This window comes from Melozone crissalis, unplaced genomic scaffold (assembly GCF_028551555.1).
Source record: "Melozone crissalis strain CALT ecotype California unplaced genomic scaffold, PUWL_Pcris_2 ptg000042l_1, whole genome shotgun sequence".
NCBI lineage: Eukaryota > Metazoa > Chordata > Aves > Passeriformes > Passerellidae > Melozone > Melozone crissalis.
Genome location: NW_026535820.1, coordinates 52967015 through 52994320, shown reverse-complemented (window position 1 = coordinate 52994320; position 27306 = coordinate 52967015). Strand labels below are relative to the sequence as shown.

General features: G+C 41.7%; 1 protein-coding gene and 1 pseudogene across 1 annotated transcript in view; both read left to right on the top strand.

Moving 5' to 3' along the window:
* BCL2 (BCL2 apoptosis regulator) overlaps nt 1-5931 on the top strand; it is a 96667-nt gene extending 90736 nt beyond the window's left edge. Inside the window, exon 2 of the mRNA XM_054285186.1 lies at nt 1217-5931. Coding sequence (XP_054141161.1) covers nt 1217-1351 — 135 coding nt within the window. The 3' untranslated portion in view covers nt 1352-5931. The remainder of the gene's footprint in view (nt 1-1216) is intronic.
* A 2905-nt stretch (nt 5932-8836) lies between these two features.
* The window catches only part of LOC128942769 (MARVEL domain-containing protein 3-like), a 36785-nt pseudogene continuing 18315 nt past the window's right edge, over nt 8837-27306 (top strand).

Below are 27306 nucleotides of genomic sequence, written 5' to 3'. Positions count from 1 at the left end.
TTTGATTGTCATTAACTCAGTTGGAAGGTTTACATTAATAATGGACACCTTTCTCTCCTCAGTTTCTGCTGTAAACCATAACAATATATGCATTATTAGAAGACAGATATGCATTATTAGAAGACAGGTCAACTCCTAGCATAATAACATTGCAAAACAGCTAAAGACACTATAACTTTAATAGAGAATGTGATCTTCTACCAAAAATGGGAAGTCTAGGGTATTAAAAGTAGAGATAGAAACTGTCACGTTAGATAGCTGTTTCATGGGCTTATTGCAATAGCTTGGGAGCAGACCTTAATTGGCAGCACAGTAAAAGAGTTGCCATAAATGATGCTATCAGTTTTGTCACATTTTTAAAGTCATTCAGCTTGGCTATTTACTGCTTTCGTGCCGTACAGTATGATTTATCTGTCTCTGAGGAATGCCCTCAAGCGTCATGCTCGTTAGGAATTGCAGCCTGAAAGAAAGGCATTACGTGCCGAGTATCACCAATCCAGTCATTTGCCCAGTCAAATCCCACTGTATTTATGAGTCACAAAAACTTTATCTTTGCTTCTTGAACAGCATTTCCATTTGGTGCCTACGTGCACGACCAGATTTTCCTGGAGCACTGGACCACGGCATCACCCTCTTTGGTGACAGTTGTGAAAGATTATCATAGGTATAACACAACCCTAACACCTTCAGTTCATATGCAACAAACATCTGTGGCTACTACACAAAGTCTTCTGAGCCCATCCCCAGGGAACTAAACAAATACTGCCTTATTTTCAATGAAGCTGACCTGCAATATAGATGCTCCTTATCCAGTGGAAAGGAAAGATTTGCAGAATGAAGGTTCATCTACTTCCTTTGTGTGTGTTTGTATAGACAACATTTAGGACCCAAAATAGTGGTAACTTATATTTTAAAATGCTGGTTCTGTCTTTTCTATTAGACTGGGCATGCCTAAAGCAGAAGTCGCAACCATAAGTAATTTCAGTAATATTTATAAAGAAATAGGCAGGAGAACTTTTTTGTAAGCACACAAAAGAGAAATCACTCCTCCCAAATCACTATTTTAATAGGTTTGTGTGGTCTTCTTGTGCCAGCGGGATTGTTGGGTCACCCCTGAGGAGGAAGAAGTTGCCTCCCTTTCCCCATTCCCCTTGTCCCCCCAAAAAAACAGTAACTGCAATTCTGATATTCCTTTTCTCACTATTTCCCCTTCTAGGATGCCTTTGTGGAGTTGTATGGCAACGGCATGAGGCCTTTGTTCGATTTCTCCTGGATCTCTCTGAAGACTATCCTGAGTCTGGTTCTGGTGGGAGCTTGCATCACTCTTGGCGCTTATCTCGGACATAAGTAGAGTCACCCAGTTTATTGTGGATTACAAAAGTCTTTCAAAACAACAAAATAATATTTTTTTTTCTGTAGCACAATGATATTTTATGAGCAAAGCAACTTCCCAGCGAAAGATTAAATCAGCTATTACTGCCAAAGGAAATATCATTTATTTTTACATTGCCGGAAAATTATTTATTAAAAGATATTTACATTTTAACCTGCTATTTTCAGAACCTCAGCAAGTTGTATCTGTCATCACATCATGTTGTTATTCTTAACTTTAATGAGCCCCAGAGTATTTTACGTTCTTTTTTTTTTTAATTAATGCCGCTGGCTGGATTATTTTATCTCTGAAGAGCGAATATACTGACAAAGACCTACCTGCTTACACTTACAAGGGCAGTTACTTGAGCTGCTAAAAACTGCCAAATTGTGTTGAATTTCCTAGCATTTTCTGGGAGGGATCTGAGAGACAAGGTCAGCATGAACAAAGTTCTCACCCTGTCCTGCTGGCAAGAACTGATGTAGTAAACAATTCAACATGGTACATATGTGGAGTCAAGACAGAAACTTCTTGAAGAACACTCTGCTATCCCTACAGGAGAACAGTTGGAAATATGATTGCCTATGCCTTTTAAACACGTGTTTTCAAGTAACCAGCTGTGCCATCACATCATCATAATCACAATACCCACATAACACGTCAACTTTTTTTTTTAATAGAAGTGTGAAGTTAAATCTTTGGGGCTTGCAGGAAATTGCTGTTCCAATGATTTTCTCAGCAGCAAAATGTTTTTTGTGGCTACTGACACAGAAACATCAGGAGACCTTAAGTGCCTGCTTCAACAGAGCAGAGCTGGAGTCTGAAGACCTGACCTGTGTCCCACTTTAGTGGGCTCATATCTGCAACTAATCCTGCTTACTTACAGAGTTCCTCCGGGGGTTTGAAACCAATTAGATGTGGTCTCTAAATCCCTGAAAGTTGAAAAAGATCTTAATTTTATTTGGCAAAAAGCAGACCTCAGCTAAGTTACAGATTAGCTCTGACTATCCTTGTTTATCAAACTGGACACCAAAATCAAGTTCATATTCATAACAGGAAAGGAAAGTGAGATTTATCATCCTGCCCCTCGCCCTCAAAATATTTTCATGCGAATAGTCTCCTAAGACTTTCTACAGAAGAAAAGCTGATGAAGAAATTCAAAATCCTCTCTCTGGACAGAGAGAGACTCTTTGACACCTCTCTTGTGCAGGTGCCTACTGTCATCTCAAGTGAAAATAGGGTGAAGGAAAAGGGGGAGGGGGAGGCGTGAAGTCATCTGCTCCTGTTACAAAACGCAAGGCATGTGAAATTAACACAGAGTACATAACACAGTTTTATAAACAGACCTGTGTTCAAAGTACGGCTTTCCCTGAGCTCGACGGGGGCCAGGAGTCCCCTGGAAACCGAAGACTCTGAAGCATCGAGTCCCAGGGGCTGCTCTGAGGCATGGAAATGTCCAACTTCAAATGTTTTAAATCCTGCACTTCTATTTTTTCTATGAAACTTTTGAAATGTGGGATTTGTGGGTAAATGGATGTCCAGATATAAAAGGAAAGTTTGCAAAGCTCTGGATAAAATGTACCGTACAATACATAAGTGCTCAAAGGGTGAAAAACACACAGTGAATAAACTGTAAGCTCCAACCTCAAGATTTCAGCTGAATAACTTTGTGGCATTATATGCAAAATATCTCCAGTAACTCGGGAATGTAATATGTTCAATGTTAAGGCTGTAGTTGATATTGTGTCTTCAAAGCTGCTTTTCTGTTTGGTTGGTTTTTTTTAAGAGTTGTACATCTCAGCATTTTTACTGCTATTTAGTTGTGGCACCTACACTTTGTATGAGCAAAGATGGGGCAAGCTTACATTTCAGATTTGAAATTACTTTTTTATAGAAATGTAGAAAGGAGATATTTCTAAGAGGACAAAAATGTGAACTATGCTTGATTAAAGGAAAAGGAAAAATCCCATCATCAGACAATTAGAACCTGCAGTGCTTTCAGAGTGCTTCTCTAAAAAGTGGGCATGGTCATGTAGGGGTTTTATGAAAAATATTTCAAATCAGAGGAACTGAGGAGTATTGTGGATTGAGTGTGGGCTTTGTTTTTTATCTCAGCTTACAAACTGAATTTTTTGCAGCCAATTGCACAACTGGAATTGGCTGCTATTGAGCTTATGTTTCATTTCACAATCTAGTCTTCGTTTCGATTTGTGCCCATATGCCCATTAAAGTTTATGAACTATTAGACCTCAAATTGTTTCAACATTGTTTGTTTTATTAAAGGTTTACATTGTCAAAAGTAGTAAAAAATATCAATTCCAGTGCTGCTATAATACCAGGATAATTTGAATGGGGTTTTGGTTTTTAATACCTTCCAATGGCTAAAGTTTTTTTAAGCTGCTTTAGAAATAATATGAAGACGACACATGATACACAATTAAATGAATACTGAGGATTTTGTGTTCTGTTGTGTCTACTCACTGGACTTCCCAGTGTATTTCTTAGTACCAGGCAAAGAGAAGAGTCATGATGACTGTTAATGATTTTATTTTATTAAAGAGCTGATGGAGTTTTCCCATCCTGACTGCAGAATAGTACAGTATTGTGGCTGCATTAGGTATAATGATAGTTGATAATACATTTATTAAGAAAACATTTAGAAACATTGAATGTATATAAAAGCTTGAACTTCTTAAATAAAATCCTCTCTTCTCACTCCTGCATTTCTTTTGCAATAATTCCTGTCTTTCCTACTCTTCATTACACTTCCATGTAAGATTTTTTTCCTCCACAAAATGCCTTACAGACTTCCACGCTCAAAGACTATGCTTCAGTGAAAACCCATCCTCTGTCACTGTGTATGCACAGACATCTGACCACTCCCACCGTATCCAAATTGTGAAAGGGGGAAAAACAATTAAAAAGAGGGACACTTCTGAAGTGTTTAGGTGTAGAGAACCAGAGATCAGAAAGGAAGGAAGAGGTCAGAAGTGGAGGGAAATAGAGAGATCACTGAACCATCTCCCTGGTTAAAGATGAGTGCTACTTGGAATTTGTTTATCTTTCATCCTTTCCATTGAAAAGGGATGATATAAGGGCAGAGAAATAGCTTGCAGAGACCCCACAATTATTTTTCACTATAGAAGTTTGTTAATACTTTTTAAAAACAGCAAATGCATAGGCATCAAAGAGAAGTACTGGGTTTTGCTATATTCAGCTTAGGTGTCCTTAATTCTTCTTCACTCTATTTTTTAAGAAAATAATGAAGAAATTTTGCTTCTGAAAAAATAATCTGTAGGATCACCTGAGATCTGTCATAAATCGGTTACTTAGGAACAGATGAAAAAACTGTGCGAAAGTATTCTGAAATTAGAGGTGATACAGAGAACATTTCTCAATGGAACAAGCACTGGATCCACCAAAGGACTAATGGGGCTGTTGAGGTAACAGGGAAATATATAGAGAGATGAGAAAGGGAGCTGGAAGATACGGAGAATGACATTGGTATGTAAGAAAATCTTCAGTTTCACATGTTGCAGGAGTTCACTCAAGATGGTCTGAAAATAACTGTTAACTAAAAGCAGCTATGTGCGCACTACATGGCTATGATTACTAAAAATCTGCAATTACAAAATTACAATAAAGTATTGTAAAATTATCTAGTCTTCAAAAGTTCATCGGTTTGCTGTTACGATTGGGGATTATATAGCCTGAGTAGTTTTGCACTAAGAAGGAGCAATTATGAAAAAAGAAGTCTGAAACCAGATGTGCAAAGGTAACACGAAGGTGATGCAGTTCAGAGAACACGGTCCCAGTCCCCCCAGTCCACACAGTCTCCCCAGCTGAGGCAGCAGGAGTCTGGACTGCATGCTTTGACCCTGGAGCATGACACTGCTCGGCTGTGCACCTGCACTTCACAAACCTATTGATTAAAGTATCGTGAAGTAGCATGTTTAAAGCCTTTCTTCTTTTTCCTCTCTCTATCTCTGAACAAACTAGCAAAATGATTTATTTCTATTATGAGGTTATGGCTCAGTACTATATGAAAAATTATACATATTTTAATTTATGGGTATAAAAATTCTTTCTCATTGCAAAAGTCCAGCTTTATTTTTCATTCCTATGTCTTTTTCCAACAAGGCTAAATGCAAGGTAGACAAAAGAGCTAATTTAATCTGTATTTGGTTTAAATTACACTTCTATACTAAGTTAATGCAGCTTCATCACACAAAAAAATTATCTTCAAAAAGTAATACAGCATTAAGAGTTCCACACAAAAACTATATATTTTTATAATTTAAATAGCAATTTTTTTCCTTTTCTTCTGAATATTTGAATTTTAATTATCACCAGCATAAATGTACATAAGCAGATATTGTTTATCCAGTACCTTTGGATGATGTATGTATGGTAATGTAGTTTGTCAGTTTATCATCATTTAATATGATTATGTTGTTCTTTGTCTTTAAAATGTTATAAGAACATGCTGCCATTAAACTTTCCATGTCTGTCTAGTTTATCTTGTGAAAAAAATAATAAAAGCACACTGTGAGATTCTTGTTTTGCATTTGCATTTTTTAGGATTTGTCAATAGAAAGCCACTCAAACATTTTGGGTGTAATCCCATAAATGATATTTAATGTTTCCTTCCTGATGGTTCTGTTCACCTGTTCTGCTCAGCAGGGGCCAGTACTTGCTTGCCTTGCTCACAAAGATGCAGCGTCCCAGGTTTGAGCAGCTGCTGCTGTGTGAAATGCAGCCCCCAGGTGCAGTCTGTGCTTTGGGACCCAAGGACAGTGTCACCCTTTCTGCCCTCCCATTCATTTGATGCCTTGCAGAAAGCGCAGCACGGCTCTTCTGTTGATTTGCTAAAACTGGTTTTCATTCTTGCAACCACAAGCTGGAAATGCACATAGCAAGTTTCAACAGGAGCAACAGAAATATTTTTGTTACTGCTGAAGGTTTCCTACAGTTATGACCAAAAAGTGTTTCCAAAAAGTGTTTAGGTATTTTGCTTCTTAGAGGCTCCTGTTAACTGGCCCTTGATTCACAGGGGTTGCCTCTTACCTTCTGTGACTTTAACTCAGGTAGAACATAGCTAAATGTGTTCAGGTAATGAGTATTTAACTGCTTTAAGAATTTACCCAGCTTCTTGAGTGGGTTTTTCAGCCAAATGTGTGCTCAGTGACGTCATGGATGCACTTTTTATGAGTGCCTGAAGTTCAGAATTTAATGCTTTTCAAGCACAACTCAGGCACATGTGCAAACATCTACCCTCTGTCTGCATCCATGAAGACAGAGAAGGTGAAGGAAGTCAGCCTGAAACTGAAAGAAGAGGCAACACAACAGAATGCAATGCTGGACTCTGTCCTCTGGGCTCTGGGATTTAGCTGTCCAGCAGAGAGCTGGGTTACTAAAGCTTTGCAAGGTAGAAGGTAACACACATTGCAGTAGGGCAAGTACTACCATTTCTCTCTGCCATTATTTTGTGAAATAAGAAGACAAGGTCTTGGAGGAAACCAGCCCCAGAGTTGCATTTTTTTCCAGCTAAAACCTTACAAAGGAAGATGGGATTAACCTTCTACAAGGGGTTCAGCAAAACCAGGTAAATTAGTTCAGGGATTCTTCTCTTTATGCCCAGTCAGGGCATAACATTTTTCTTAAAAGCTAACAGATCAGCATCTGGGATTAAATGCTTACCTTACCACTGGGACCAAGCACAGTGAGCAGATGGGGAGAACAGAAGAGGTCCAGATAAAGACAAAATGAGCCCTTAGACCTGATAACTAAGGTGGGTTTTGGCTGTCTGAAAATTAGGTAGGAGCACCCTAAAAAAATCTTTGCTGGGCCAGAACCAGAAAGCTCCCTCCTCAAAACATTCCCAAGTGGTTTCAAGTGCTGTAAGTCTCTACTGAAGCTGCACAAGCAGCAGTGTGCAGTTGTCCCTCTGCAGCAGCAGGCTCTCCATCCCATAATACCTATAGCTCCTGCTTTTGTCCTCCTCAATTGTTAAATATTTAATGGGAGTCTACAAGTGGTAGAAAATGAAGTTCATTCCACTTGAATGAATGGCTGGGTACCAGCTGCATGGCATTTAAATTTCCCATAACAACTGACCTGAGGAGGAACACGTTAAGTTTCACGTAACTACTGACCTGGGCCTTCTGCTTGGAACTAAATTTTTGCTATCCAGATCTTCCTCTGAGGACACGTTACCCTGGGCAAAAGACAATGGAGTCAAGATTTGTGCACTGCAAGAAACTGATTTGCTCAGATGGGCAAACAACAAGGCAGCTCTTGAAGCATCCCATCATAGGCTGTAGTTCACTGCTCCCCACTACAATTGAGCACAAGTACTGAAAATATCCAGAATGGATCTCTAAAATCTTATGGGGATAAATACATGTCAGTTAAAAACATGTGTATCTAATTTTTTTAACACTTCTAAAAGGTAGTGCAGACACACTGCTTGCTATCCTGAAGCAACAAGAACACTGAAAAGTGTTTCTGGATTAGTTCACCTGGAAGACGCCTCTTCTTCTCCAGTGGGAGTACCTATTCTGGTACTGACCTATGCAACTCATATTAAATGTACTGAGTTGCCTCTTGGATATCCTGGAGAAACACATCAGCCTGCCCTCCTCTGTGTGTGTCCTCCAGAACTCTTACTACAAGCACAATCACAACAGTGGGGATTCAATGCCTTGGTTGTGGTGAAAATTCGGACTCAGAAAAGACCCTGGTCATACAGCTGAATGTGTCCATTTGGAGCAGAGAGTACTGATGCAAACCTTCATAAAGCCACAGGTGACAGAGACAGAAGTCAGCCAAATCTGTTTATTTGGGGATGAGATGGAAAAAGAGCCTCCTTCCCTTTCTTTGTCCTCCTGATAAGCTGCAGGCATTTCTCTGCCTATGTGGTCAGAGACGCTGTCCAATGCCCTAGTTAATCATACCCTTGAGTTTTGTGCCTGTTTAAATTTCTCCCCACCTGTACACTCCCACTCCAAAAAATCTGCTGATCCTTTATGTACCCGGTAAGCAAACTTTTCCCTTTCCTACCTGTGACTTCTAGATTATTACTCTTCTTACCCCTCTGGTAACACAAAGACCCTTTGGGAGGTAGGGTGCAATATATGTGGATGATGCTGGATTATTAACAATAATGTCCAAAGTGCATGTTTCAGGCTGTGCTACAGCTACATGGAGCATGAGCACCATGGAGGTCTCTGCACTGGCAGACCACCAGCATGGAGAGGCACATTTCTGTCAAAGCAGCCACAGACCATGCTAAGGGGCAGTGGGGGGGATGAATGACACCTGATCCAGCACCATCTAGTTAGAATAGCACAGTTTTATCCCATTGTATGATGTTTGCATGGCAAGGTTTTGGTAGCTGTGGGGCTACAGGGGTGCCAGAAGCTTCCCCCATGTCCATTACAGCCAATGTCCACTGGCTCCAGGATGGACCCACTGCTGGCCAAGGCTGAGCCCATCAGCAGTGATGGCACCACCTCTGGGATAACTTACTTAAGAAGGTGAGGGAGGAAAACCTCACAATTGCAGCTGGAGAGAGAAGTGAGAATATGTGAGATAAACAGCCCTGTAGACACCAAGGTCTATGAAGAAGGAAGGGAAGGGGCTGCTCCAGGCATCCCTGCAGCCCACGATGCACACCATGGGGAAGCCGATGTGCCCCTGCAGTCCATGGAGGTCCATGGTAGAGGAGCGATTCACCCACAGACCATCAGAGCTGATGGTCTGATGGATGCACAAAGGAGTCTGTGAGCCCATGGGAAGGCTGTGCTGGAGCAGGCTCCTGGCAGAACCGGCAGACTCATGGAGAGAGGAGCCCATGAGGTTTGCTGGAAAGACTTATGATCCCCTGGGGGAACTCATACTAGAGCAGCCTGTTCCAGAAGGACTGCACCCCATGGAAGTTTGTGAAAAACTCCAGCCCTTGGGAAGGACCCACATTGCAGAAGTTTGTGGAGGACTGTCTCCTGTTGGAGGGACCCCACACTGGAGCAGGGGAAGAGTGTGAGGACTGCTCCACCTGAGGAGGAGCAAGTGAAGGACACAATACGTGATGAATTGACTGCAACTCCTAACAGCAGTTCCTTTACACTGCTCAGGGAGAAGAAGGTAGAGAAAATCAGGAATGAAGTTGAGCCCAGGAAGAAGGGAGGGGTTGGGGGGAAAATGTTTTTAATGTTTTGGTTTTATTACTCATTATACTAACGAGAGTTGATTGGCAATAAATTAAACTAATTTACCCAAGTCAGGTCTGTTTTGCATGATGGTAATTGGTAAGTGATCTCTACCTGCCCTTAATCTCGAGCCAGGAACCTTTCATGATATTTTCTCTCTGCCACCTAGCTGAGGAGAGTGGTAAATTGGCTTTGGTGGGCACCTGGCATCCAGCCAGGGTCAATCCACCATATCCATTCCCCAAAAAGCCCTGTTGCAGAAAGTTTACTTACAGTAGTGGAGAAAACATTTAGTCAACTTGACCCTGCAGGGGAAAGCTTACACTGGAGAAGCACTTTGTGTAATGAAATTACACAAATGCCTGCCATAGAACTACTACATAGTCTTTCAAAAAACACACTTTTAGTCAATTATCATGAATCCCAAAATTGGATTTATTGTTCCACTGACCCACAATAATCTTATGAACTGATGAGCATATCAGATGCAAACACATAAAAAGTCAATGAATGCAGTCTACATATTAGCGTGGCAACAACTTTGATACACCCTTTGTCTTTGTTGGGGCAACTGCATCAGAAATTGTGAAAGGAGAAAATACTGTGTTCAGAAAAAAAAAACAGTCAAAAAAAAATAGACTGTACAATACTGCTGCAGTGGAAGTAATCACCCCTGATTTACTTAAATTTTATTCAAAAAACCCCTCAAAACAAGTCACTTGTCAAAAAGCCTCTTGCTCTCTTCTGGGTTCAACCCTCCAGTCACTAGAGTGGCAACACACACCTCCAGTTGCCTGAGCATGAATGTTTAGCATTCAAATTGCAAAGCCTTTCACAGAATCACAGAATGATTTGGGTAGGGAGGGGCCTTCAAAGATCATCTAGTCCATCCCCCTGTCATGGGCAGGGACACCATTCACTATACGAGATTTCACATGGACTCTGGCCTCAAACACTTCCAGGGATGGGATATCCGTATATGATGGATAGTTTGAAAAGAAAGCAAAAGAAAACAGTAAAAGATTGGAAAGTGAATCCATGAGTCACATAAAACACCCTAGCAGGCATCAAGGAACTTTGGAAATGTACTTCTTTAAAGACAGGATCGCGGGAAAAAGCTGGCAGGCATCACACCTCCCTACCTCTTACTGTGTCATCCCACAGCACTGCCAATGGCAAACCAAAGAGACTTTGGCTAAACAGCTCCTCTTCCTGGCCTGCACTGCCCTTTCCCAGCAAACAGCGGAGGAACCCAGAAGAACTGGCAGGGCCCAGCAGTGCCAAACACATCAGCCAACCTCAGGCAGGAGTTTTGGCAAGCCCCCTTCCGCGGCGTAAGCATGCCAGCAGCCTGCAATGCACCGGGCAGGTGGCGCAGAGCCACGGAGCTGCAGGATCATTAATGCAGGATAATTAATGCTGCCTTTCAGCGGGGAGCTGGGGCACAGACGTGCTCTGTAACGTTTGCACCGGAGCCCGGCCAGGAGCTGGGGCTGTCTGCTCCAGTGCCCAGATGCCGTGGCCTGAAAGGGACCACTGCCTGCACTGCTCTGTCCTCCGACAGCGCTGCCTGAAGTCAAAACTGGCAGCAAGCCAAAGTGCTCTCTCATGAGACTGTAAATTAATGTTGCTGAAGGAAGCTGGCTAGTAGTTCATGTGGCTCTGGGTTTGCTTTACATCTGGTGTCAAACTTTGAATTCCCTCTGCAGCTAGGAATAAAACAGGTGAGGTGCCTGGGCCACTCAGCACCCCCTACACACTACTAATTTCCTTTCATCCAGGCCTTTAAAAAAAATCCCTGATCATGCTACAGTTTTGAAATGTTATAGGGTTGGGATTTTGGGCTTTTGATGGGTTTTTTTGTTTGGTTTGGTTTGGTTTTAGGTTTTTTTTAACTTAAAAAAGCAGCTGTTATTTCTCTCCAGGCTTTGCAAACATTCTTCCCATTAAGTAACTCATTTACTGCTAGTGGCAGGCACAGCTTCCTCCAACTCACAACTCTAAAAGAAGCTGATACCTTTTGCACTTTAAAAGCATGGCCATGGAAAAGAAACAGAGGTATTTTAAACAAAGATGCTCATTTTCAGCTCCTCCTCACTCCTTTGCCTCCCAGACTAGGTACTTAATAAGCCTTTCACTCCAGCTGCCTACCACCTAAATCAGCATGATTCCTTATCCCTGTGTTTTCATTAGGGACACGAAATCAATCTTTAACCAAGGACAAATAGCAATGCCTTCCAGTTACATCCAAATAACAACTTCCAGTTCTGGAATTAGACCTCAGTGCTGTTACTTTGTAGCTGCTTTCTCGCTTTCTGCCAAGATGGAGGGGGAAAGGCAGGGCAGTCCAGAGGTCATAAAAGATATTCAAGAAGTATAAAAAGAAAAACTTACACAGCTACCTCCAAGAAGAGATGAGACAGCATCCAAGGTTCAGATAGGCTTAACCTCCTCTTCACATCACACGCTTTTCAAAGCATGCTACCCACTTGAGAACTACTCCAATCATCATCTACTGGGAAACTCCCATTGATATTAACTGGAGCTAGGAAGAGAAATTTTAGTGCTTGCGCTGGGAGTGGAGTACTGATAGCTGCAGAACAGCTTTAAGTGCTACACAAGGGTATTCAGCTCCCTGAGAAAAGCCTGGATCCTTCCTCAAATACCTTTACTTTTCTTAAGTTCAGGTTGATTGTGATGGGAAGCTATGTAGCAGAGTCAAAATCAGCCAGCCTCCTCATCCCTTATGAGGAGAAACCCCAGCTGTCCCTTGCAAGCTCCTTTCAAAGCAACATCAAAATCCATAGTACAGCCAGAAAGGTATTAGGAAAATGGACCATGACACACAACTGCAGCATGTGTTACAAGTGAGCATGGCACATGAAAGCAGAGATGTGCCCTGGATTAAACACTATCCTTTGCTTTGCTTATTTAATATGCTTGACAAGTGATGTTTTACCTCATGCTTTCCCAAGTCTTCCTGGAAATAATTTCTCTATGTATCTCCAGAATGCCACCAACAAGCATATGACCAAAATCAATTTGCTTGCCTTAAAATATTCAAGTTCTCTCCTACTGTGGAAATTGTACTTTAAAAAAAAAAGTAAAATAATTTTTTTTGTTTTAGTAGATACTTGGAAAGAATTAGCTAGTCAAAAAGATATGTCACTTTTGGCAAACAGAAGTATACACACCCACATTAAAAAAAATCATTCTGTCCTTCATTTTCAACTGTATGTCCACTGCTGAATCATCCTTTAATTACAGCTGACAATTGCACAGATGTCTCCAATGCAGTTTGCTTATAAAGACACATTCATTGCAATGAAATACATGACAGACTTCACACTTAGCAGTTGTCAACATAACTTCATTAATGTGTCTTGAGTATCCACTTGCCCACCCCCACCCACTTCAAAACCAAAATTAAAACCCGCTTTTCTTCTGTCATCACATCCTCCAACAACTATCACCACTCACTCAAGTGCTAGGAAAATAAGTCACTGCTTTTTCCATAAAACCCATCAAAAATTGCTACTTCCAACAAAAGCAGTGTACAAACAAACTCAGTCACAAATGAAAGAAGCCATTTTCATTTCCCAAAGACCACATCTATTTATCTTCTTGAGCCATCCAATTAAGTGGTATGATTCAACGATGACTAGTAGCACAAACATACATTCATGTGTTAAGTTCTGTCAAAACATTACAAAATTAGCAGAGAGCAGCTACTGTTGTAAATTTAATGATGTACCTATGATGACTGTAGCTAACAAAACAAATGTTCCAGCATTTTAAGAGCCCTTTTAATACATAAATATTTCCTCTAAAAATAAGCTTGCACACTTAGAATACATTGTCTTTATTGGGTAGAAAAGACCTAAATGTTCTCACTTTTGGATGTCAGACAAACTTAGCTTACATATGTGTAGGGTAGCAGCCCCAGTGGAGACAACAAATGGGATTCTAAACAAGAATGCCCATATTTTGTGTTTGTCTACACAGGGATTGAGACTAGGATGGAACATGTCTACAGATGGAGCCAGTTATCTGAAAACAAGAGATGTTCACAGATTTTAGGTTTTGATTAGAGACATCAGTCAAAAAACTACTCGTGACTCATGCTAAGATTAGTTTTATATTATAATAAAGAATTAAACTACTTCTTGGTGTCATTATTGAGAAGGCTGATATTCAACCTGCACTCCTGAATTTTGCCAACTTTGACATAAAGGTCTTTTGACTAGGACTTGGTTACAACACTGCTCAGTCTTCATACATTCAGGAATAGAAACAAAATGTTCAACTCTGGTACCTCTTTATGAGGACTTGAACTGAGGGAAGACTCTAAGGTAGAGGAAGCAGGGTTCAGCAGGTCCTCCCTATTCATACTGGCCTTTGGATTTTGCCAGATGTTTGCATCTTTAAATGCTAGACAGAGCTACGGGTGTACTGAACCTTGTAAGGGTCAAGCCTTTGGTGACCTTCAGAGCCAGGAGAGCACTACACCCAAGGGAATATTGATGCTAGGAGCTGGAGCACCAACAGAGGGAAATTTCCCTTCTTATTCAATTTGGGCTTAGTTTGAGTCCCTCCACTGATGTCTCACTGTGCTTCTTTGCTGTCTCCCCTCTTCTGCACTGCAGACATGTGCACATACACATCTGTAACTTCAGACCCCAGTGCCAAAGAATGTCATCCTTATTGTCACCCATGTCTCCCTATCACCAGCTATCTGAGCAGGAGCATTTATCATCACAGATACGTGTCCTCATGAAACAATCAACGCTGTGAGAAAACTTCTCCTCTGAGTTTCCCTCTCTCCTACAGCCTCCCTTGTTTGGTGGGAAAATGGAACACAGTAAGGAAAGGAAATTATATAGCTGGAAGTTCCCCAGTAAATCTTGGAATAGTTCTTCAGTGGGAAAAAAACATCCATAGGAGTTATAAAATCACTCTAATACCAATGATATACTAATGACATATCTGTATTGCTGGAAGTGGGTGGTAAACATTTCTTTGCAAATGTGGTTTGAATGTATGTAGGCAGTACTGTAAGACAAATTTGAATTCTAGCAAATGAAGACTTTCTATTACTCTGTATACTCAGTTAAGTAGAAATTCAAAATTACACACAGCAACATGAGAAAAAAAGCAGTCAGACTGACAAAAGTGTGTGTGGGGTGTTGTTTGGTTTAAAATGTATTTATTTTGCAAAAAAAATCCATCTAAATGAAAAACCTTAATATGTTAACTATGATGCTGCTATTCTACCTGTATAATCAGTTTAATGTCTCTGAAGATTTAAAGAATAGTGTAGTGATTATGTGATTTCATCTTAATGCCAGCTTCAAAATGAAGGGGAAAAAATCACTTCTGTATGCCTCACAGAAACAAATAATTGCTTTAAATCCATCTTCCTTGAAAGCAAGCTGTAAAGTCTCCAGTTTTAAAACAGATCAATCTTATGCAATTTGTCTGGTTTCTAATTATTAATATAATTCATAATAAAAAGCCGGAGGGGGTAGAATTAGGTGCTAGGGAAAGATGTTTGGGCACACATCAACTACCAAAATGGATTAAGATCAGATGAAAAAGAGAGAACAGAACAGCTATTAAACTTCTGCCTTGTCTTCACTGGGGCTGTTGTTAGAAACTTGGAGTACAGCTGCACTTAATGAGTTTGTGTAAAAGCAGACATTATACAAATGGGAGAAAGTAGGAACTTCATCCAATTAGATAAGAGAATTGGCCAGCAGCCTCCAATGAACTGAAAAGCTCTTCCAACTTTAGGGATGAGAGCTAATTATAACTCTCTTTTTGTGTGTGTACAATGCTACTAAATTATTAAGAAATATTGTTCTGTCAAAAAACTATGTCATATATACTGACTTGATTATTACAGATAGAGGATTTGCCAGAGACAGGGCTGGAAAGTGATTAGCCTTGATAAAAAGAGAAGTCATTTTGCCATCAGACCTCAGGGTGCAAACAGCTTCTTTTCTTGAGTTTCTCCCAAAATTTGGGCAATCGGGTGGAATGGCAGGAATTTAAATTTCTTCCTCTTGGCACATAGGATGCAAGGAAGAGAGGCTGACATAGGTAACTATGTGCCTGTTAAGAAAGGTAGCTCAAGAGATGCTCACTGTTGAAGCTAACACCTGACCTGGGGTGTTGTTTCCTTTATTTTCCTTTTTCTTTTAAACACACAATAATATGAAGAATCAGAAATAAGCTAGATATGAATGGGCACAAAGGTTCTCACTTTTGCTTGATAACAATTAAATACCTTGTTCAGAGAGTAGACTGAGATACAGAGAAGACAAGGAAATGATGCTCCATCTCCTCCTCCTTTGCCACTCCCAAACATGCCTCCTTAACACACAATGTAACTACTTAGGGTGTACAACTCCCAGTAGCCATGGCCCAAACACCTTTTGGGGCTCCACAGCCAATTAAGTCCCCCAGCCAGCTCCAGAGTGTCCATCAAGTTGGGCAATTTTCAGGAAAGAAATGACATTTTATATAAGGGAAATAATGTGTGAGAGGGCATATGTGCGTGCTCCTACCTGCATGCTGAGGGCAGCACGGAGGGGAAGTGAAATTAGAGAATTTATTAACTCAGGAAACAGGTTCAAACTCTGGACCTTGCTATTTTACTTCACTCATGTCTCTTTTGGAATAAGGGCTGAAAACCGCTGCCAAACAATGTCACTACTTATAGCCAAACATCCAAGTTCCGTGCTTATTGACAATCTGTGCACACTGTCCTTATAAGCATGAAATGTAGCTTGGTTTCTTTTCAGGACAAGGTAAAGCCACTGGGACTCCTTGATAGAAACCAGAAAAACAAGACAGAAAAATCCCAGAGCAGACAGAGCGCACTGGAAGGTTGAGACTGCTAATGGAACAGCTGTAAACAAGGATGAAAGATTCAAATTCAGGATTAAAAATGTGAGTGGGAAGAGTCCAGAACAGCACTGTGTTTAAATTTAGCCAAGCCACACTTCCAAATGAATATCTTTTACTTCAATCATTCTAGAAGGAAATAAAGAAATTAACTTAGATTTAAATCATCAGTAAGATAACCTCTCAAGAGACTTTCCACAGTCTTTTGGACTTTGGAGGAAGACTACCAGTGCCAGTCCTAAAACGAACAGAGGCAAGAGAGAGATTTAAGGCTCTGAAGCACAGATTCAGCATGTCAATTCTGAAATGCTAAATAAAAGCATTGGTGTGTTATTAAACAAAAAGCAAATCACCAAGAAATCAGCTTTCAGGGATCTACTGGACCTCCGCATTGTACTTGCTCAGAAAATTACCCAGCAGTTTTTTCTGAACGAAGAAACACAAATCAGTTTTGCTCAGCAAATGTAGGAGCCAAACTCTTCTATTGTGAGGGTTTCAATAGACACTCAAATAACTTTGACAGCAGCATGGAGGGGGAAGGGTGTCTCTGACCCAGTTTCTGTATTACAGCATTGCTTGGGTGATGGTGGTACGAGTGTTCAAAGCAGAATCTCTTTTCTTCCATTTTCCTCTCCTCCTTGCCCACCATCACTTTGTTTAAATAATCTACAGATGTATCATGGGCACAGGAATATGGTTAATTGAGCTTAATGATTGCTGGCGGCTTCTTGTATGCATTCAGCTGGTGATTGTTCAGCAGAGAGCCCTTTACACAGCACGAGAGGAAAATTTGTTTTTTAATTTGGCTTTCTCATTTCATGGCCATTCTGAAAGCAGAGTTCTCATTTTTCCCTGAGATCTTTGCCCAAAATCCTCTTAACACGCTGTGTGAAATTTTGAAGGTCAGGCCCTCTTCACCCAGTGGAACCGAAAAGATTTTTTTCTAGGCTCTTCATCAAGAAGTTTCTTGCTACTTCTCACACCACTGATCCAGGAGAAGTTTCAGCTAACTGCTCCTTTTTGTAGAGCAACAAAAGCCTAGAGAGGCAGGGAAGTGAACTACTGAACAAGTGGATAAATGCATGAAAGAAAGGCTTCACATACCCAGGCAGCAGGGAAATAGAGACTCCACGTGTGCAGACACCTAAAGGCAGGAATACCTCTTACCTTCCTGCCAGGTGAGAGATGTGACAGATGAACTGGGGTGAAAGCACTGAAAATCTGAGCAAGAGAGGCAAAATCCAAAGGATGCCCATAAAGCTAAAGTCACAAGTTTTCTCCCACAGTAAGGGCTGAAATTCTGAGTCTGAATATGCACAATGAAAATTTTATCTTAAAAAAAACCCTCACTGCTAGCCATGTTTCAATATGGTTTTCAACAGATCTTGAATTATTATGAACCTTTGCTTGTCTGCTTTTACATGCCACAAGTCATCACTAACCTGACAGCTCTCTGGCAGTCTTTCAAGCATCTTCAAAAATACAAAACTAATTTTGCCTTTAATGTTTTCCCTACTTCCAGCTCCTAAACCAAAATCAAATTCAGAGATTTCAAAAGAACAGAATCAGAAACAGATTTTCACAAATGTCCCAATAAAGAAAGTAAAGAGTCATACTGCCAAAGCAAATATATTGTATTATATATATAAATAATAGCAATATAATTAATAAACCAATTATTTGCAACAGCAAATAATTGGTATATTGGTAAAAGAAAAGCAGGAACAGTTTTATGTCAGACTGTAGGCTGCACAGTGGTGTATGCCCCAGCCAGGGCTAACCAGCCTTTGAGAAGCCCACAGATAATTCTGCTATACATGCATTATACCAGCTGGATCCCAGCACAGGTACATGAATCTGGGGGCTACTGCACAATGGGAAGCCAGGCCATGGAAGGAGGTGAGCCAGCAGGAATTGCTAAGGAGATCCCTGTTCTACTGGACAGTAAAGCAACCAAAGTCACAAGAAGCCACTGTCATCAGCCATAAGACCTCTGCCCAGCTCTCTCCCTCTCATTTTCCTTGGCTAATGAGTGTTGTTCAAAGTGCTGGTGCATGTTTATTAGGGTTAAGGAGATTGCTCACACTTGCACTAGTCAGTTAAAAGACAGAAAAGACTAAGACTGGAGAGAGGAAAACCTGAAAAAAGATGTAGTTTTATTTTTCTGTAAACAATACATTAGCATTCTCATTTCACTGGCAAAACCAGGTCTCTTTTCTGCCTTCTTTCCAGCTTTTTTTTGTTTTTTTTATTTTTACTTTGGTTTGGGTTTTTTTGTTGGGGCTTTTATGTTTTTGGTTTTGTTTATTTGTTTGTTTATACTAGGGGGAAAGACCAATTAGAACATTATAAACCTTATAAGCCTAATTCAATTTGTTCAAATCAAATAAATTTTACTTCTCAAAATAAGTACATTTTCTGCAAACATCTTGTATCATTTGAAAACTCATATTTGTTGAGAAAATAGCGGTGATAAAAATGTTTGACCATTTCTAGTGATTCCTTATTTATGAGAATTGTGGCACTTCCCTGAAAAATGTTAGCTAGTACACTAACTTCAGTACTGTTAAGTTCCCTCATGTGACACAACCATAATTTCCTCTGCTGCCAGAGATTTCCCTCTTGACTTTGGACTATTCACTTTGACTTTGTGTTTCTCAAATCCATCTATAAAATGGGTATAAAACTTGTACTCTACAGAATCACCACAGGCATGAAACCACTTATTATTTGAAGCTTTTGCATACTGTGGAGGAAGAAGGTATAGAATGCATAAAAACCCACTTGAATTAGGCTTTAGAAAGATGCTGGGAGGATGATGGACCTGACTGAATTAGTATGCTCAACTGAGCAAAGCAGTGTTGCTTCCTGAATAACTAAAGCCTTAAGATGCTCTTAAGCTTGCAAACAGCACTACAAAATCTCTAATGGGTTACAGATAGGCAGGGCTGCTGTTTTAAATCTCAGCCAGAAGACAAGAATTACTCTGCTGCTCAAAAGGTTACAAACATGCAGCGGCTCAAGAAGATCAACAGGAAAAGCAGTCAGTACCACAGAGTAAAGACCAACAAAACAAACACCATCATTCCCAAAGCACTTGAATTTTCTCTCCAGTGGAAAAGCCAGGCACTGCTTTGTTTGCCAATGGTATATGAAGAATTTGCTGCCTGATGCAGTGTGTTTGTGATGTCACTTCAACACTGGACATTTGTAGCTCTACTCCTGCAACTTAAAACATGTTTTCTGAACATAGCCTTAGCTAAAAAACCCTTTCCCGACTAGAATTGATCCCATTGACTTGCTGGTCTTTGACATCCCTCATTTAGGTTCAGAGTGGTCTGTTTGCCTTTCTCTGAAGGTTGGAAACACAAAGCCCGAAGCTGAGCTCCACATGGCAAGGTCAGTAGCATCCCATACAGACACACATTATCGGGGAACAGCCGAGAGCCCAGTGCCCTCCTCCTCCTCTGCCAATTACCAGCAGCACCTGGTGCCGGAGCTAGCTGTGCAGGGGGGAAAGGGAGAAAAACTGAGAAAAAGCCAAGCCGATGATTAAGGAGTAAAGAATGGCAGATGAAACTAAAAATAGTCCCCTCGGCAGTTGTAAAGGAAATTCGTTTGACAGGAGGCTGCTTCTTTTGTCGAGAGCGGTTTGTTATGCAAGAGACGATACCAACACCGGCTCTTCTTATCTGGCTTGTCAGTTTAACTGACAAAAAGGAGCAGGGTTAACATCTCTGGAGCCACTGCCAGTCTCAACATTTGTTTGTTTTCATGCATGTCCGTGTTTTAAGAGGCAGCCCAGGGATTAATACCGTCCAGAAAGTGTGGTGCAAGCTCAGTTAGGCAATTCCACAAAAATCTTCAGAGTACTTACTCGTCATTAAAGGCAACAATTGAGCCCCTGCCTGCTGCTGGTTTTGTTCCCTTGCCTCCTGTTTCAGCCATCACATGGTGACCTTCCTGCACAACAGAAAACTGAATGTCCACAGGTTTTCCCATGCACAGGCAGCAGAGGACAGCTGCTCCTACTCTGCTTTTCCAGTTCTCAAGACACATGACTCAAAACGTGCAGAGCCTCCTGGATACAAGAAAATGAAAAACTAAACCAAAGAAAGTTGTTTCATTTTCCCCCCACTCCTTCCTGATGCTGAGCTTTCAACAGCACTTACACCTCTGTGTGCAAAGGTAAGAAGTAGGAAGGAAGAGGCTTTAAAAGAAACCACCTTAACACCTCCTTTCTTACAGAAGAGAAGCCACCATAAAACCAGGGGGAGAAGAAGCAAAAGTGAGGCTATCAGCAGCTTGCTGGCCAGCTGCCCACATGACTGCAGGTGAGTCTGTACGTTCCTCATTAAGGTGCCTTCTGGCATGCCTGAAGGCTTTTGGAGAGAGCCTGGTGGCCACGGCTGCCAATATCTGCTGGTGAAGAGGTAAGCAAATCACAGCCTGTCCAAGTTAAACAAGTTAAAGCCAGGACTTCCAAAAACTCAAGTGACCCAAATAAGCTGTGCGGGAGTGAGCACTTGGGTATGATGTAGGTGCAAGGGAAAACAACTCTTATTTATCTTGTTTTCATTGGGCTTCCCTGAAGCATTCATGTTTAGACTCAGTATGCTGCACTAAACTGTGGGTTAATTAGAAACAGCAGTCTCTCCTCTATTCCTATTTTTGGAGGAAATGTTCATCAGCAGAAAGACAGCAATGCAGAAGTTCTGTCTCCTCGATGAGTAACTGAAATCATCCTCTCTGTCCCAAACATCAAGGTGTTTGGTAGAAAAATAAGCAGAATAAGATAAAGTGGTGGAAAATCCTGGTTGAAAAGCATATAGCAGTTTTTTACTTCAGGTTTTAAATGTGCACTCTGTTGAAATATTGTGGGCTTCTTCTGAAAACTAACTTAGAAACAACTCGATCCATTTCCCGCTCAGTGAAGGAAGACCTTGGTGGCAGATTCTGCCCTAAACCAAACCCACCTGCCATGAACTGCTCGGGCCACAGGATGCCACTGTTGCATTTCTTTTTCAGGAGGTCGAAAGAAAGAATGACAAATTGTTTGCATGAAGAGGACACCTAAATTTAATACCTCTTTTCCTTCTTAACATATACAATTGCTGATGTTTAGAGCCCTAGACAGACCATCCAGCTGTAAATAGCTCAGAGCTGCAAAGGAATAAGTGTTTTCTTCAGGAGCAAATGTCTGAATACCTTTTAAGGCTCGATTACTGAACCCAGCACCTCTGTACCTTCATAAATTTCTATGCACAAGAAATCTTTCCAACGACTGCCCCAAGTGTTGACTCAAACTCTGATCGTTTTGTCCACAAAATAAATACCCTGTTATTGGATTTTATCTGTGTCCAGATGAGAAAAGAAAAACACTAGATGGGAGAGTAGATTAAATCAGAGAGAAGGCAGGCTGCTTATAATTGCTACCTCTTGTGAAAGAGCAAGAGCCCCTACCATGTTAATAAAACTTCATAAATATTTTACTAATATAAAATGGAATGCAATGTGTTCATGCCAAGAGACAGGAAAGTGGCCTGAGCTCCCAGATAGCTGCTCTTGCTGCAATTTTTTGCAATTTGCAAACTGGCACACAGAATCAGAAGCCCACGACTACTGAGACCTCTGGGATGGTCAAGACAAAAGCACTGCACAAAGGTCCACCAGTGTGAATTTTACAGCAGTCCAGATTGCAGAGATCTACACAAGGTCTAAAAATCCTCTGAAAGCAAATTTCAGTCCTGACATATTTTTACATTGAAGTGGTAAATTATTACAGAAAACTAAGTATGGGGTTGCAGACAGTCTCCAAGATTTACACAGACAAGGGTTCCCCCAAGTTCAGCACAACACAGATGGAATTTGTAAGAATGGGTTATTAAGAAATGAGGGAGAAATTTTAATGCTAACAGTTTCTCAAATTTCAAAAGCCATTTTTGTTTTGCTCAACATTTAAGAAGGGAAAAAATGGCTTTAGCCTACTACATCTCCATTTAGGAACAGAGAAAAAGAAAATTAATGATAAGGTTTCAGATACATCTTGGGTGGCCAGCAACAGAGGAACTTGAGGAAAGCCAGCATGAACCTGACAGCTGTGGTGATGCAGAGCATTACCAAGGCTGGTGTTACAGCTCTGTACTTCAAGCTGATGTAAATATGAAGGGGACCACAGATAACAGCCTTTTAGGATTCAAGGCTTCAATAGAAACATCCTCACTACCTCCAGCCTGTTTTGGATGTGTCCCAGAAACTGGTTATTCCCCAGTCAGGGTCTAGATTCAGTGAGAAAAATCCCTCTCTTCAGAAAGCCATGTTGTAAAATCTCTCAATCAGAGCTAGACAATTACTCAGAAGGTGCTGGGAAGTACTCAGCCTTGTAAGAGAAACAGCTACTGACCAAACAGTTCACACATTTCCAAAGACAAAAATAAAAGAAGCTCATGGTTCCACTGCTTTTAAAATTAAGTATTTGTAACAGCACACACCAAGGATATAATATTAAATCAGCCATGACTGTTTACATTTCTGCTGAAGAAATTTTTTATGTTGTGATTTTTTTTTTGCCATTAGCACAGAAAAAATTTGACCGCACATAACCAATTACTTTGTTCCCAAACTGAATCTACCTCCCATTCCAAAGACCAGGGATTTCAAAATCTCCTTAAGAAAGGGGGAAAAAAAGCCTTCAATCCAAATTCTTTTCTTGTTGTTTATAACAATAAACAACAGATTTCATATAAAAGCAGCAGCATAAGGGTAGAAAATAGTGTTCCAAAGCTAATTTTAGTCCTGCTGATCTCAGGAGCTTAGTGTTCCTGTCAGACTGAACAAACTCCAGTGGTGCCCTGCCTGCCTGGCTGGAGAAATCTGTCCCTGGAGATCTATTTATAGCACCTTGTACCCTGTACCTAGATTAGGTTTTAGGTTTTTTGTTTTGTTTTTTTTTCATTGTGTTTTGTTTTGTTTTGTTAGGTGGGAGCATGTATCCAGGACTACATTGATCCAGGACACAGATGTGACCTACTCGAGTAAATTACCAGGGAAAAAAAAATATCAAAACAGTTCACACTTCATTTTCTGCACATCAGTCCCTCTGGACTTCATCAGCTAGCCAAAATTCAGTCCCAAAGGTTATTTCTATTACAAAGAGAAATTGATGACAGAATTGAGTGCATCTTTGATACAAACCCATCTGCCTACATACAACACAGCATCCTTTCACCTGCTATAATGTAAAAACAAATGATCTGATTTTTTTCCTTGGTGGTTGTCATTTAAATTTAGCCAGTACAATGTCTAATCCCTTCATGATTTTCTCCTTAGAAACACAGTCCTACTCCTACATTTGGATGCTTCTCCCTAGTCAGCATGATTTTCTCTGGCTTATTTCACTGGTTCTTATGTCATATAGAGGCAACTCCAGCAGTCACTACCTATCTTGTATATTCTTTATGAGTCTTCAGGGGAAAAACTCTTATGTCATAGAGTTAAGGGTTTTTTCAGTGTAGATCTCACCTTGTAATTCTGTGTTGGTTGTGACCCTGTTATTTCAACTACCTGGTTCCATAATGACTTTAAGCTCTTCTAAACACTTACTTTGCCCACCAGCTTTGCTGAATTTTACCCAGTCCATAATAGCATCCTTTCAGTTCCACCCAGTCTTCCAAACCAAAATGGGCCACACCTGAACCCTTTCAGCCCAGAAGAAAAAATGCTTTAACAGAACTACTAGTTATACTGCAAACAGTGGCTGTCAAGGATACTCTTATATTTCAGCCCCTACAAAAAAATCTATTACCAGCCATGACTCCTTGTGATTTTTCAACTTTGTATGAAACCTGCCCACCAGAAGAGAGATGTAATTTTTCATACTCTCCATCAAGAGTAGATATCCTCTGCTGGATGCAAATGATGAATCGATTTCCCAAATATTTCTTATCTAGACAGGAGAACAGAGTTCATGCAGGCACCCTAATCTTTGGGGTAAAATCTGCCAAACTAGCTTAAACAACTTTTAAATAGAAACAGTAGGAATTAGAAACAAACAAAGCTACGAAACAGTAAAACACTCCTGCTGTTAGGCTGCCTTTGCTAGCCAGATGACAGCCCCAAACTGAGAAGGCATAGCAACTGATGGCAGTGGTGTCTCAAACTGCAACTTCTCATCAGGGCTTCAGTTACAGTCACCACTCACTGCTGCCAAGAGAGGTAGCCCTCTTCCCCCATCCCTCCCCCAGTTTCTTCCCTGTGGGACATGTGCTTCTGCCAAGTCTTTGCTCCAGTGCACATTTGATTGCAGCACAAAGCCAATTCAACTCACTAAAACAGCAGAAAGTAAATTGGTTTTGGCTGGAAAGCAAGCAGAACTGGATTATTATGTGATCAAGCAAGCAGTAGAGTTGGTGCAAGACAGCAAGAAGAAGATGAAGTGTACAGCTAAAGGCAGGAAAAGCAGAAGAGGTCTAGGCAAGGTGAAAATGGTAAACAGCAAAATAAGCTGTTAACACAGCTCAGCCAGAGCAGGGAATCACACTCCTACCACACTTCAAAACATGTACTTTGAGCCTTCAATTCCTGTAGCTATCTCCTCATTTCAGGGACAGCAGCTCCTCCGTTACCTGTGTGTTACTTATAGGGGATTTTGGATTTACTTCTGCCACGGGACTGCACTAAAGGCTACATATCTTAGCCCAAACTCACAAAGCACTGGTACCCCGAGCTTGCTGCTGTGAAAGCCCTTGGAAGGAAAGGGATTTCCTGCTCCCAGCTTTTGTGCAGGACAGTGCCACAGCATAGGGAAGCTTTCCAAAGCTCAGTATTAGCCGGGCACGGTGTCATGTTAACACCATCATCCTGTTTCCTAGGCACAGGCTGCTTTTGTGTACAGCACTGCACAACCAACAAGTCATTTGCTGCAATTCCAGTTCAAGAGCCTGTCCAGACTCTCTCCAAAAAGAGATTATAAACACCAACAGAAGGCATCCTGAGGAGACCAGCACATTGTTCCTCTGTAAGAGAAACATCACAGGCTGGCAGCAGGGCGACACAGCCCCTGCCGATACATCACAGGGAGGGCTTTCAGCAGAGACCAGGGAAGGAGACTGCACGCATTCAAATGGCTGTTTATCCACAACATGGCTCTGCACCAGAGGAGAGTTTATCTGCTTACCTCCCTGTGCAACCTGTCTAGTGTAACACAGGCCATTCCCACACAGCTGCTCCTGGGCACAAGTTTTACCATCATCTTTTACCTCCTTCCCTTCACCCCCACCAACCCCCCATTCTGTGGGGCTTTCTGCCCTGAACACTGCCAGTCAATGGAGGTGACTTTAGAAAAACAACAAGGCAACCTGTGTGGACCTTGAATTTCGACTTTATTAACCCTCAGGTTTTATATCCTTGGTGACCAAATTCTTCCTCAGCACTGTAGGGCACAGGGACATTATTTTACTAAATTAAAGAAAGCCCGGGTTGTGGTGTGCTCCCAGAGACCAGCCCATCCCCACCGCCCTTGCTCCTATTCATTAGGGAGGAGGAAAGGGCAAGGACGCTGGTGAAAGGTTTGGAGTGCAGATCCCACGAGGAGCGCCTGAGGGAGCTGGGGCTGTTTAGCCTGGAGAAAAGGAAGCTCAGGGGCGATCTTATCGCTCTCTACAGCTGCCTGGAAGGAGGGTGTAGCCAGGTGGGGGATGGCTCCTTCTCCCAGGGAACCAGCGACGGAACAAAAGGACACAGCCTCAGGCCGTGCCAGGTGAGGTTCAGGACATCAGGAAGAATTTCTTCACATGAAGAGTGATTAGACATTTGAGTGAGCTGCATAGGGAGATGGCAGCCTCACCATCCCTGGTGGCATTTAAGGAAAGCCTGGACGCGGCACTCAGTGCCATGGTCTGGTTGACATGGCGGTGTTGGATCGCAGACTGGACGTGATGATCGCAGAGATCTCTTTAAGTCATTTCCAACCAAACCGACCCTGTGATTTCGTAACTCTGCTCACCTTTCCCGGCTGCTGAGGCAGGAGCGGCAGGGCCGGGCCCGGCAGGGCAGGCGGGAGGCGGCCGGGCCGGGAGGGCGGTGCCGGCGGCGGCGGGAGCTGCTGAGGGCGGGACGGAGCTCGGCGCTCCCTCAGGTGAGGGCCGGGGGTCGCGGGCCTTGGCCCCGGGGGAGCGAAGGTGCCGGCGGGCGGTGCCCGGTGTGTCCCGTGTGTGTCCCGGTGTCCCGGGGCAGCGGCCACGCCAGAGCCACCCCCGGGGCGCCACGGGGGTCTCGGGTCGCTGCGGCGGCACCTGGAACCTTTCCCTGCGGAATGGCTCCTGCCTTCGGGGGAAGGCGCTGTCTCTTTCCCTCTTAGATGTAAACAGAAATTAATTTATTAATTTATTTTTGTATGTTTATCCTAATTTATTCCATATTTTTGTATGTTTATATTTGTTGACTTTATAGCGCCCAAAGGAGATGGAGGAAGGCTATCAGGCCTTGATCAGTGCAAATTAAACCGACTGCAGACGCTTCTGCAGGGATGATGAAGGGCTGTGATGAAGGCAAATGAGCCTAAAGATTGCTCAGGTGTTTGAAGTCTGTTTCCCTATTTTACAGGTTTGGGCTTAATCGTGTCGCACTTGGAAAGATAAGGACACTTTCAGCAAATAACAAACTGGTGGTATTTAATACAGAATTATCAGGGTGTAGCTTCTTGCCAGCTTGCTTTCAGCCCAGCACAGCTTTGCCTGTACCTAATGTTTATGTAAATCGTAGTCAAGGTTTGGTAGTGACTCTGCTTACACCCACGGGTGCCCTCCTCTTAGAAAC